Genomic DNA, 14,237 nt, shown 5'->3' with positions numbered 1-14,237 from the left:
TTCTGTACTGACAGACTCCCTTTAAAATTAGTTGCTCTCTAAAGTTGTAGTATTTAAGGTTCAGGCATTGATAAAGGTCTATGAATAGATCTCTTTTGGGTTTTTTTTTTTTAGAAAGGAGAGAGCTAAGAGTAATACTTCTATAATAATGTCCAAACACTATCCCCCAAAGTGTTGACATAATACTGTGAAGCTGTGCCCTAAAGTAAACATGAGTGCTATAGCACTCAATATAAGTCACCCTGCAGAGAGTAAACTCAAATTAAGCCACTGGTATCGGTGGAGGACCTTAAATTGTTGAAGCCCAAAGTTGTCCTTCACTTTATAAAATATAGCAGGCCCAGGTGTTGACTTGTAACTGAGGCCATATACTATTCCATTGATATTCAAGACATCTTAAACCATAATTTCTATTACACAAGGGACAATCTAGAAGTAAGATTTTAATTTCCATGATGACAACTCTCTTTTAAGAAGAATCATAGCATTTAATCTATAATCTATCACCAGGGAACATTCAGACATCTGTACAAAATCAGTCCAAGATCGCAGTTCAACGAATGGACTGGCACCGGGTCACCCAATATAAGTGTGACAGCTTCATATTTTTCTATGAGGATGTCATGCTTGGGTATAGAGACCGACTGCCAGTCCATACTTTACGGTCCGATCTCGGACCAATATGTACAGACGTCTGAATGAGCTTGGCTTCACATGTTATATCTACAATTACACATATCACTAAAAAAATGTAAAAAACTAATTTTAAAGATATTCTAATACAATTCATCATCTGCAATGTGTTAGTTTGTGTGACATCAATGTGTTTAGTAACAGTATTGTGTGAAATAAATTGGGTTATTGAATTAATTTTGTTACAGAGTATAAAATATATTTCCTTATACATAGAGGGTATCAATCTCTCTTAGTTGTAGTGTATGCACTGGATTAAATGCACTCAATTTAATATAAATGTTTAATTTGTTTTGCTAGCGTTAAGATTATTGTACAAGTCTTATTTAGTGGACATTCCTATTACTGCATGTATAGCGAATGTCAGTCTCAACACTTCTCACTTTTTCCCCCACAATTATCCTTAGGTATGGATTTTCTTCACCTGCCTTCAGCTACCCTGCTCTTTATGACTGACAGATATCTGTATGTGTCAATTACAGATAAAATGGTAAGAAGGGCAAAAAGGTTCTGCCCATTAGACACATCTTAATTGGTTTAATTTGCCACTGCAGCTCAGCCTAAACCATCCTTTTGAACCAATGGTTTACAACTAAACTAAGAAGAAACATTTTTATTCCTCAATTCCTCAATGCTGTGGCTATTGAGAAGAACATGGGGCTGGATAAAGACAATCTGAGTTTGCAGCAACTTAACAACCAGGATGTAGTTTAAGGTGAAGAGAAATGATGCATCTATCTCAAATCGGTGAACAATTTTCTACAATGATGATCGAGATTTAAAGAAATCAAAACTTCCTAGCACATCAAAGGGGTTTTAAGTACTGATTAGAACTAAAGATGATCAAAGCCTTTGAAATCTGTATTCATCAGGCTTGGCAAACTTTTCCGAAAATTATTTTTATGGCGGCAAAATTTGTAGTAAATTGCAGTTGGACCAATTGTCCTGAAATAATGTTGCCAACACTCCGAGGTTTCCTAGTTGTACATGCTAGTTACTATAACTGATTTATTGGGTCTGGGTAATCTGAAATATGAGAGAGATGCCGCGCATCCAATTTTCAGGTGAAAGAACAGTCAGCAGTGTTAGTCGTAAGATTACCACCTTCAGAGAAGCAAGGTATCACAGTCTCCCCTGGTTAATGGCATTCTACCATGTGATGGGATAGCTGTAAGGTATTTTGGGGAAGCCTTTGCTGTCTTGGACTCATGCAATCTACTACAAAGTTTAAAATGATGAAGGATGGTTTTTGGCGATTCTCGCAAATCAAATTCCTTCTTGTTTGAATTTACTGGGATCTGAGGATTTCAGGAAATTTTACTCAATTTCTATTGAATCAATTGGATCACCTCTATTTAGCACCAATTGATTTTGGAAACCACGGGAGACCAAGAAGGCAGTCTTCAGCAGTTGGATCTTCTGACATGTATCTGCAACATATCAGAACATACAGTAATTATTACTATTTTCCCTTCAAGTAACACTGTGTTCCACTGTGCTACCTACAACTATATTACTTTATTATTGTAACAAGATAGATTATACTCCTCTATAACCACCTGATTATATCAATAGTAACAGAGCTATAGAACCTGATCGCTGAGCACATGGATTTTGTCCTAAGTTTGTTTTTCCTAGAATACATGCACTAAGCTATTGCTCTTAGAGTAATTATCAATGAGGGGGCACTTACAAAGAGAGGTACTGCACAAAAAGCAACTAATAACGCAACTTTGTTATAATTTAACAATTATAACAAAAAAACAGTAGTCCGAAAGTATCAATGTGATATTGTCATTTTTTTCGCTTTCCTACACCATGTATTTCAATGTGTTTCTCGTGAGACATACACATAAAAAGTAAAGCAACATAGGACAAATCAAAGCACTATACAAGAGTGAACTAAACAGAAAACCAATCTCATTGTCTTGCCTTTTCATACCCACTTATGCATTCAGAACTCTCTCCGACCTTTTGCAACTAATTTGAAGTGTTGAGTAATTTGGATAAAAATAAAAATTCATTAAAAAAAGGTTGTTCACCTGCAATAAAAAAAGTAAAGAAAAACATCCATCCCAAATTACAGCTATTGCATGGATATTTGGAATTGAGCTGTCCCCCAGAAATTAGGTGAACAGTATTTGTTTTTCTTTCCATTGAGGACTGACGTTTATATATTATATTTTACTGGAGAATTTTTATTTCAACAGTAAACCAGTATCAGTTTCATCTGCTTCAGTTTCCTAGACTATAATATTTGTGAGCAGAAACGAAAAGAAAGTCAATCACTTTACTCAAAAAAGGGAAATAAAGGAAAGAAAGAAGGCTAGTGACTCAAAAATAAGTAAAGATTTCAACAAACATAAAAAAATAAAATTTCAGTCTCATACAACAATCACACAGCTTATATGATGACTTTATGAATAGGTCTATCAAAATAATTTTTTCCACAATAAATCAATTCTCCTATGCTTTGAACATTTTCCAGACAATATACTTTTGGCTTATTTTAGACAATGTGTCCATATATTAAAGCCCATGTGTAGTTTTATACAAATATTAATAAAGTGCACATTGAGTATGGCTATTTTAAGAACAACATGTCCCGAGAAATCCATAAATGAACTCCCTACGACACTGTCAATTGGAAAGCAAGTTCAATATGGCTGCACATGTAAACAATCCATCCTGTAATTAATGGTTTATTGCATAGATTTCCAAACGATTTCCTTAGCATCGCTCTCTGCATTGAGACATTTCTAGAAAAAATGGCTGCGATGTAGGTTTCATTTGTTTGTGTTTTCTGTGCAGTCCTCTGGTATTTTTTCTTCTGACCAGCTTCTCTCAGAGATTCTGTCAAGATGCTCTATCTCATGGAATCTCTCGGCCACGCATTGGGCTGTGAGTCTGGCCTCTGGGTCATGGTCCCAACATTCTGTGATGGTTTCACATACTAGCTGAATACCCTGGGGAAAAAATGCATAAGTTAATACAGATGTATATAAATGTCCTGTTTTATTTAAAAAAAAACCCATCACGGTTCAGATTTTTCACAAGTGAATGTGTCATTCAACCCTGAATCATAGCGTCATTGTCACAAAATGACTGATGGAAATTCATGATATCACAAAACGTCACAAAAACCAAGTTTATAGGGACCTTGTCAGGCAACTCTTGCCTCCCAAATCTCGGGCAGAATGAATTGCAGCCTTCCTGCACGATTGTAATGAAAATCGATTTTGAAGATCTGGCCACAAGTCCGGGAGACCAGCTTCACCCTGGCAGTATCTTCTCAGTGCTGCTGCAGGTAATTGAAAGGTATCTTCCTCGTATGTATATGATCAGAGACCTTTCAATCGTCTCTTGCAGTGCTGGAAAGAGACGTCCAGAAGCAAAGCCAGCCTAGCCTGGCCTCCAGCTATGATTCCCAGCTAGATTTTCAAAGAAGGGAGAACATACTATTGGTGCAACTTGTGCAGATACTCAGGGACCCAAGAGATAAAAGAGGCCACTTCCAACTCCAAAGCAGCAAACAGCATCTGTCACAGACACATTACGGGATCTGCAAAGTGCCCATATACTGTTCTTGCTCAGGGGCGCTCTTCTGTCCCTGTCTGTTCCTGCTTGAAAGTATATGTTCTCCAAAATTCCACAGCATTTAACTATCGCCAATGATGGCAGAGAGGCTACAATTTATGCTGCCTGTGGATTGGGCAGCAGAAGTCATGTGACAAGTTCCCTTTAAGTAACACCTGTTCTTGGAGACTGTGATTGACTACTGTTAATTGGGCACCATATGTGTACTCTCAACTTTGCCATATTTTGTTCACATTTTACATTTGGTATTTTAAAAATTGACATTATGTATTTAAAATTGTAACAGCATCAGCGTTCCTGGCCAAATTTTACCAATTATTTTCACATTTGTTTGGCCCACCTTCCCAGAAAGCAATTGCAGCTCTACTAATGCATCATCCTCACTGCTATCTAGCACTTTATATCTGGCCCTGCCAAAGAGGCAACCTTAGCATACCAATTATCCCTATTGCAATAAGATGACTAAAAACAGAATTTGTTTTATTGCCAGCCGTAGGTGCTGCAGTACCTTTACAAGATTATGTGCCATGATGTCACCCCCTCCAAAAAAACCAAAAACAGTTATGCAGTATATACATAGCATTGATGATGTCTTCAAATAATACAATTATACAGTGTATGCACTGATTTAAGGTATCCAAATAACATTGTGTAATCAATAAACTATCTTTGGGCACAGGGTCTGGGATCAAGGTGCAGGTAGCCCTATTTCCTAACATTTAGAATGCCAAATTTGGGGTTTCTAAGCAATACCCACATGAACATCTCAGATATCCACCTCTTTTGCATTTCAGTCTGTGGGATTGTCCAAGCAAAATCAGCACTGTGGGCAAATATGGCCTGATCCTAACTCCCCAGCCTATCAGAGCCAGTAGCAACCCCTTCATTAGAGATTGGCAGTTATGAGTGAATTTGTTAAAATTCTAATTCGGCATTTGGCTTTAAGTTAGTAAGGAAAGAGATGAACAAATTTGTTTGAGATGACTTGACATTGCCTTAAATTTTGCAAAAAAAATTCTGATTCTTCCGAATGTGATTTTTGTGCGATTGATTTTGTCCAGTCACTATTCACCCTGCACAGCCCCAAAAAATAGCCCAGCATTTATGTATGGCCAAACATGGGAATTTATGCACCCCTTGTATGGATCTCTGCCAGAACATACTTTTAGTCTATGGTGATAAAGAGTACATTTTCGAATATCAAACAGCACAAAATTAGTTTTATTATGCAAACCAAATACAATACATTATATTCATCAACATATAAATGTTATATGAAAAAATCTTACTTGATGGTTTAACCAGCTATTAGAAATTTCTGGTCTACCCCTGTCTCTTAACACATTGTCCTTCATGCTTTCAACACAAGGATGCTCCCGTACCTTGGAGCCAAATGGTGGTTCATAGTCCTTTACCTCTGTAAAAAGAAAATTTGATATTTTAAATTTACAATCAACCTTCACTAAGCCTTAATACATTCAGTCATCTATTAGCAAAGCATTCTTAAAAAATAATAACTGAAAAAAAGAGAGCAAGAAGCCGCACCAACAGCTGGTTTATGTCACCTGCACACACTTATTCTATGTCCTCATAATGCGTAAATGCCCATGCAGATATCGGGTGCTCTCCATGAAAAAATCCAAACTTGAAGTACAACAGTCTATTAGAAAATGCGAGCACTCACCATCCGCTAAAATCCACTTCTTTATTATGACATGTAGTCAAAAGGCAGGACGAATCAGGGAACAAACGTGATTCCACAAGACGACGGCCGTCAAGACCCGTGGAAGCGCGGCAGCGTGAAACGGCCGTCGTCTTGTGGAATCATGTTTGTTCCCTGATTCGTCCTGCCTTTTGACTACATGCCATAATAAAGAAGTGGATTTTAGCGGATGGTGAGTGCTCACATTTTCTAATAGACTGTTGTACTTTAAAAAATAATAAATTACTTTCAGAATCTCTTCAAACTAGATTTTTCTTCATCTCATAAAAATCCAAAACGTTTACAAAAATGGATTTCACTCTCTCTGTCATATTATCTGACTATTATGATGAATGATGACTAATTTAATACAAAAATCTTTGGAGCACAAAAAAGTTAAAGGGGAACTGAAATGTTTATGTAGTAATAGGATTAGTGAGGCATTTACTGACATTGAACTTACTTTCAACATTACCATTCAACACCTTTACACTGCTGAATTTTCTGAAAATGTCCCAATTTTTCAGAAACAATTCCACTTCGCCGGGATAAAAAGGTGTGATGTTTTGGACAACCTTTCCAAGTGGTGTACAATCCTATTTTGTTTTGTGGCCAAACCTGGGCAGGGTAGGGCTGTTAGTGGGTGGGACTGGGTAAAAATATATTATCCCTATTCACACAACAACAATGTTGATAAATATTAATTCAAAAGAAGATTATGGGAAGTTTGAGGCTTAATGCAAATCATTCAACTTGTTGAAAAAAAATCTTCAAACAAGGGTATTGTCAAAATGCAACCTTTTTGGCTGTAAGTCAGCATGACTTTAGCAGTGATGCTCCTTTGACAAAGCAGACCAAAAGTGGAAGAGCTAGTCTGTCAATGTTAGGTCAAAGGAAGCAGGAGAGTCACTGCTAGTGCCAGGAAAGATCATCACTGGGCAGAAAAAGACAGAAAGTTGGCAACTACCTGCCGGTAAGTTCTTAGGCCCGAAAAAATTACCAACGTCTCAGATAACGCCTTCAATGGTAAGATGTTATTCATTAAAGTCAAGAAGTTTATTACCCGCTTCAGATTTCAATGGTTTTATGCCCACACTTGACAATTGCTCATGATTTCATTGCTATATTGTAAGTCTTTGGTCGTTTCAGTTCAACCTACTGTTAACTCTCTGTACAATTCTCTTACATTTTCTGCACCATGCTGTATTTTTCTAAAATCGCAGCAAAATTCCAGAATTTGTATGTATTTTTGTGGCAGGCATGCCATGAAAACTGTGATATGGTTGCTATATCTGAATATACATTTACATGACTATTTATTGATGTTTTGTGCCACTTGTATTGCAATTTTTGGAATTGTGGTAAACATGACCCATGTTTGCTACGATTGTACAGTAGTGAAAAAAGACCCATTATGCTATGATTTTAGTGATTGTAGCAACAGCAAAAAAAAGCCAGGGTTGAATTGTCCCTGTTGTGTAGAAGATTCTGCTTGTACAGCATCTACTTGTGAGTTACCGCATGGTGCACATGGCTGTGGCCTCTTCAACACTTAGGCTGCTGACCTCGTTCCCCCATCAACTAGCACAATGAAGTGGCTTCTAATCTATTCTAATTTACTGAGATAATGACTTTTGGGTTTTCATTGGCTGTAAGCTATGATCATCAACATTAACAGAAATAAACACTTGAAATCGATCACTCTGTGTGCAATGACTCTATATAATATACTAGCTGTTTCCAGCCAGCTAACGCTCGGCATGCTCATTGCTATCTAATTAATGCTGCTAATGCTTAACCTAAAGTAAATAATGACAACATTCAATAGCGCTTATGCAGGTGGTAATTAACTTAAAATTAAGTTAATAACAATAATAATGATAATTAAAAATCTGAATAATACTAATACATTTTATTCACAGTGTAAAATCAAAAGCAAACTGCATTCATGTGGTAATGTGTGGGGACAGAGCCTCGTGTGGTAATGTGTGGGGACGGAGCCTCGTGTGGTAATGTGTGGGGACAGAGCCTCGTGTGGTAATGTGTGAGGACGGAGCCTCGTATGGCAATGTGTGGGTACGGAGCCTCGTGTGGTAATGTGGGGGGTGGGATTATGTGTGGTAATGTGGTGGGGGGCGGGATTATGCGTGGCAATGTGGTGGGGGATGGGATTATGTGTGGTAATGTGGTGGGGGGCGGGAATATGTGTGGTAATGTGGTGGGGGGCGGGATTATGTGTGGTAGTGTGGGGGGCTGGATTATTTGTGGTAATGTGGTGGGGGGTGGGATTGTGTGTGGTAATGTGGTGGGGGCGGGATTGTGTGTTGTAACGCGGTGGGGCAGGATTGTGTGTGGTAATGGGGTGGGGGGCAAGATTATGTGTGGCTTTGTGTGGGGGCAGGATTATGTGTGGTAATGTGGTGGGGGGTGGGATTGTGTGTTGTAATGTGGTGGGGGGGCGGGATTGTGTGTGGTAATGTGGTGGGGCGGGATTATGTGTGGTAATGTGGTGGGGTGGGATTATGTGTGGTAATGTGGTGGGGTGGGATTATGTGTGGTAATGTGGTGAGAGGGCGGGATTGTGTGTGGTAATGTGGTGGGGGGCGGGATTATGTGTGGTAATGTGGTGGGGGGGCGGGATTATGTGTGGTGATGTGGTGGGGGCGGGATTGTGTGTGGCAATGTGGTGGGGGGTGGGATTGTGTGTGGTAATGTGGTGGGGGGGCGAGATTATGTGTGGTAATGTAGTGGAGGGGCAGGATTGTGTGTGGTAATGTGGTGGGGGGCAGGATTTTGTGTGGTAATGTGGTGGGGGGGTGGAATTATGTGTGGTAATGTGGTGCGGGGCTGGATTATGTGTGGTAATGTGGAGGGGGGCGGGATTATGTGTGGTAATGTGATGGAGGGGCGGGATTGTGTGTGGTAATGTGGTGGGGGGCGGGATTATGTGTGGTAATGTGGTGGGGGGCGGGATTATGTGTGGTGATGTGGTGGGGGGCAGGATTATGTGTGGTGATGTGGTGGGGGCAGGAATATGTGTGGTGATGTGGTGGGGGGCAGGATTATGTGTGGTGATGTGGTGGGGGCGGGATTATGTGTGGTGATGTGGTGGGGGGTGGAATTATGTGTGGTAATGTGGTGGGGGGCGGGATTATGTGTGGTAATGTGGTGGGGGCAGGATTATGTGTGGTAATGTGGTGGGGGCAGGATTATGTGTGGTGATGTGGTGGGGGGCAGGATTATGTGTGGTGATGTGGTGGGGGTGGGATTATGTGTGGTGGTGTGGTGGGGGGCGGGATTATGTGTGGTGATGGCGTGGGGGGATTATGTGTGGTAATGGGGTTGGGGGCGGGATTGTGTGTGGTAATGGGGTGGGGGGTGGGATTATGTGTGGTGATGTGTGGGGGTGGAGCTACTGTGCAGGGGGCGGGATTAGCGAGTAATCACGATGCCTCTTATATATATAGATGAGATTCACTTTTTGTAACTGAAATAAATTAACATTTTGATGATATTCTAATTTTGTGAGAAGCACTTGTGTTCAGTTGACAGCACCGCAACAGAGTAGTTCTGGCTAACAATGGGATGATCAGCCGGTGCTGCGTGTCGCACCACATCCAATCAGACGTTGCTAAATGTTAAATTCAATGTTAAAGTCCTCGACAACCTCATTAAAGTCTAGAAGAACTCATCTAATTACCCCTTTCATTATATTGCATATATAAAAATATATAACACCAGCAGTAGCCATCAAAAATAAAAATATTTAATACATGAATGACAAAAAGGTTTTATGAGAGGATATATCCCAGAGATGTAAAAAAGTGATACATTTTCAGAGACACCATAAAGATCATGCACTAACGTAAACAGTATAATATAGTTTGTCGTTATAGTCCGGACACCTTTATGATTGTCCCGTTATACCACTGGCGTACAGTATTTGAATAAGATTCAGACTGTTTAAGTAGTTTGTTATTGTAACCTTTAAATAATGTTTAGTAACAGAGCAATTTGGGCATGAAGGCCTCGAGGGGATGTGACTCCTGTAAATATTCATGCAGTATTTTTTACTGCTTAGGACTAATGAAAATACCAAAGAACAAGATAGATTCAACTCATGTTGTTTTCGAAAATCAAGACACGGCAGGGGCATTTTGAGGGCTGCTGTGTAAGGTAGAAAACATATTCATTTGCATCTGTACGACCTGGTTACTTATGCATCACCTGAATTTACCTTAACTGAGAAATTGCAGAAAACAAGTACAGTATCAATATTGAGTGATGGGATAACGTTGAACTGTTAAAAATTATTTCTCCATCCAAGGAAATCTTCATAGATGAATAAGTTTCCAATCTCATTTTTGCAACTACTTTGGGGACCTTTGCGCTATCGAGAGTTGTTAGTTTAATTTGCAAGTTGTATACATATCTAACATTTATTAGCAAATTTCATGCCTCACAGTCTGTCGTTTCTTGTGTTCAATGGATGGAGCAACCGAGTATTTAGAAAATAGGACAATCAACATCTGTAAGATTTACATGGTTCTTTATATCTCAGATAAGTGGTAAAGGCACCACAGTAATGAAGACACAAAAGACTACGACGTTTCACTCACCTCCAATTGCATTACAGCGGGACGTAATTTCCCACAGGACAAGGGCCATAGAATACACATCTGCTTGCTTAAATGACTCCATGTTCTCCAAATTAATTCTTGATTCAAGGACCTCTGGGGCCATATATCTAGCAGTCCCAACCTGTAGATAAAAGCATTGAGAACATTAACAGCAAATCCAAAGAGGAAACACAAATTAATGTAGTCTTATTCCAATTGGTTACGAGAAGCTTGCAGTGAAGCTGCGCCCATAGACAACATTGAAAACCCAATTCATCATGTGTCGATTTTTTAAAGTCATTTCTTTTAACTTATGGTCTTTGTTAACGTTATTTGCACCAAATTCTTCAAAATGGCACACATGGTTTCAGTATGTTGCTCAAAATCAATAATACTCTTTATTTTTGTCTTTAGCTTTTTCAGAGCAAAAAGTCACATATTCTGGCACTGGTGTAAACTGGCCCCAAAATGTAGCAAATTTTTAAAAAGTCACAATTGATGAATTAGGTGCAAACATCTGAACCCCATCAAACATGCCTATAATGGTGAAAAAAAAAGAAATAAAACCAGGCAAATATAACTAAAATAGACTTAAAAAAGGTCCAAAAATATAAAAATAGTGGCAAACACAATAATGAATCAGGCTCACTTTTCTATCTAAATAGGCTCAAAATTGGGTTATGATTAATTCCTGATATATCTTTATATTTGTCAAGACTTTGTTTTTTTTAAATCTAGAGTTCCATGTCTTCTGTACAGACACCGATTTTAAAGATAACCTGACGAATGCCTTCTATCACCACCTGATGGAGGTTATGAGTAATTTAGTCTAATTACTTGTAAAAAAAAAAATTCTTAGCTTCCCTGATTCTTCCACTGTTTTCTATTTATTTTGGCTGTGTCTCTCCATTGCAGAAATATTCACATTTATTGCTTTTGGAGCACAGTATGTGAAATCTCTGCTTGTAGTTCAACTGGGTATTTTATTATTATTATTATTATTATTATTACTATTATTTCTTCACAGTCTTCTCTTGGGGGTGTACTTTTACCCCTTCCTCCCAGATGCTACCAGCAATTGATATAGTAGTCTTAGATGCTACAGAGCTGTGATTTTCAGTGTCTGGGAGGGAGGGGAAAGAGCGCACACCCCCAGAGAAGACTGTGAAGAAACTATATTGGTTTTACATATTCATATCTGTTGTTTTTGGAGCACAATATGTCTGCAATGGAACGATGCAGCACAAAACAAACAAAATAAAAAAAACTGCAAAATCAGGGGCACTCAGGTAAATAAAACAGCTATTTTTTTTTAGAAGTCCTCTGTAAAAATGAAATGCACGTTTAATATTTTTCTACGATACTTTTAATTATCACTTAATGAATTGAAGCTATTCAGGTTTAATAGAGGACAGTAGGATGGAAATATTATTATCAACTATTTTCTTTGGAGTCATCCCAATAATGAAGTCCCTGCTCATGATTCCTGTGTTATGTCAATTGTGTGAGAAAACGGCCTATCAAAATGGTTGTCAACACTTCTTCATGTCATCTCTTTATTTAGAGAAGTCATGATTACCGCTGATAGCTCGAGAGAGAATCTACATGAAATTTGATTATCTTGCTTTCTGCTATCATCAATGCGCTTTTCATTTTTAGAACTAATGAAATATAAGTACAATATACAGTACCTGTAAACTCAAAAAAGCTTGTAGCAAATTGTAAGAGGTCATCCACTATGTAGAAATTATTTACTTGAGTGACTTACCTGCCCACTGTTGGCAAGGTCATCTACTGATAGAGATGGGTCAAGGCGAAGGGATAACCCAAAGTCACATACACAACAAGTTTGATCATTTTTAACAAGTATGTTTGAACTCTTCAAGTCTCGATGAACAACGGGTGTCTTTGGTCTTCCACAAGGTGTGTGGTCGCTGTGTAAGTGTGCAACGCCATGAGCTAAAGAGCATCCAAGCTGTAACAAGTCCTCCCAGCTAATGATGTGCCTTGATAAGTATTCTTGCAAATTGCCCTTGGAATGGAATGCTGTGATTAGCCAATATTGTTTGCCAAGATCGGTTTTCCTCTCTTCGGCAGTCAAGAATTGCAAAACATTTTCATGTTTAAGATTTATGTCTGAAAATATTTCTTTCTCCATTTTCCAGGAGACATACTCTTCATAAGGAAAAATTTTGACAGCTACTGTCTCAAACTGATCTGAAGTATTTTGTTTGAGTTTGGCCTTGTACACCTCTGCGAAACGTCCCTTCCCGACTAATGTGTCTAGTTCAATGGGTAGTAGCTCAGTGTTGTGATTCAAGTTGTTGGCACAAGTTGAGCTTATGTCCGAACGGTCATCATCCATCATGATGGCACAATCATCACTACAGTCCATATTCTGGTGTCTCAGGCATTTTGGATTATTTTCACATTTTTTGTGGAGCTTATTTTTTCTGTAGACACGGTAACAATAAAAAATACCAATTACAGCAACTGCAATAGCAACTGGTGGCAGAAGACTTGAAAGTGCAACAAAGGTTGTATCTGGCCATGCAAGATCGAGAAGTATATTCTCTGAAAAAAGGGAAAAAAAGAAAGTATCACATGAATGTTATTTCTATTTATTTTTTACTTGATTCAGGTTTATGGTATTGCATTATATTTTATGAAGTGCCGATAAAAACACATACAATACAACAGACTATAAAGGAAAATACAAAAGCTACACCAGGAAATCATCGATACAGCAATTTTATTCTGAGTATTGATGGAGCCTGGACTGCTTGGGATCACAAGGCTATAGTACACTCTAATCATATGATATTACGTATAAGATGGTGATAATATCGCTATAAAAAATCTATTACTAAAAAATTTGATTTAACTTGTCTTTCTCTTTCAGAAAACCCCTTTCTCCCTATTGTATCTTAAAAAAACTTAAAAAAAACTAACAGTCCCATACTGGGTATCCATCACTGCTCCGAGTGTCTGTTGGCACTGAAGCTCCGCTTGGGGTTGATGGTATGAGCAACTCAAAGCCGCTGAGCTTAGTTATTCACTGCAGACAATAAAAAACACTAGAAGCAGCGATGTAGATTCAGGAAAGGTGAGTAAAGACCAATTTGTTTATTTTTTGACTAAAATACTGCAGTTGGGGGACAAGGGTGATCCAAAACTGGAAAACCACTTTAACTATGGTTCATTTAACTACAAGTTAATTCTACTATAAGTCATAGCATAAAGGATTCAAGGATGACCAGGCTTGTGAAGCAATCACTACATTTTTACAAGCAAAAATCCTGAAACAAATTATAAAAAAAATGCATTTCCAAGTTAAGGGTCTCTACTGTTAGACTACTGTTGGACAATTTTATATTACAGGATGATTTATGTAAACTAGAAGCTTGGGCTGATAAATGGCAAATGAGCTTTAATGGGGATAAATGTAAGGTCATGCACTTGGGTAGAAGTAATAAGATGTATAACTATGTGCTTAATTCTAAAACTCTGGGCAAAACCATCAATGAAAAAGACCTGGGTGTATGGGTGGATGACAGACTCATATTCAGTGGCCAGTGTCAGGCAGCTGCTACAAAGGCAAATAAAATAATGGGATGTATTAAAAG

The 14,237-nt window shown here is 38.4% G+C and overlaps 1 protein-coding gene across 1 annotated transcript in view; it reads right to left on the bottom strand.

Annotated features, from left to right (window-relative positions):
* Positions 1–3,088: 3,088 nt before the first annotated feature.
* TGFBR2 (transforming growth factor beta receptor 2) overlaps positions 3,089–14,237 on the bottom strand; it is a 76,867-nt gene continuing 65,718 nt past the window's right edge. The window contains exons 7-10 of the mRNA XM_077268962.1: positions 12,380–13,185; positions 10,612–10,753; positions 5,580–5,707; positions 3,089–3,659 (exon numbers count right to left, since the gene is read on the bottom strand). Coding sequence (XP_077125077.1) covers positions 3,480–3,659; positions 5,580–5,707; positions 10,612–10,753; positions 12,380–13,185 — 1,256 coding nt within the window. The 3' untranslated portion in view covers positions 3,089–3,479. The remainder of the gene's footprint in view (positions 3,660–5,579; positions 5,708–10,611; positions 10,754–12,379; positions 13,186–14,237) is intronic.

The sequence above is a fragment of the Ranitomeya variabilis genome, chromosome 6 (assembly GCF_051348905.1).
Source record: "Ranitomeya variabilis isolate aRanVar5 chromosome 6, aRanVar5.hap1, whole genome shotgun sequence".
NCBI classification, from domain to species: domain Eukaryota; kingdom Metazoa; phylum Chordata; class Amphibia; order Anura; family Dendrobatidae; genus Ranitomeya; species Ranitomeya variabilis.
Note: the sequence above shows the minus strand (reverse complement) of the source record. Positions and strands in the feature narration are given on the sequence as shown.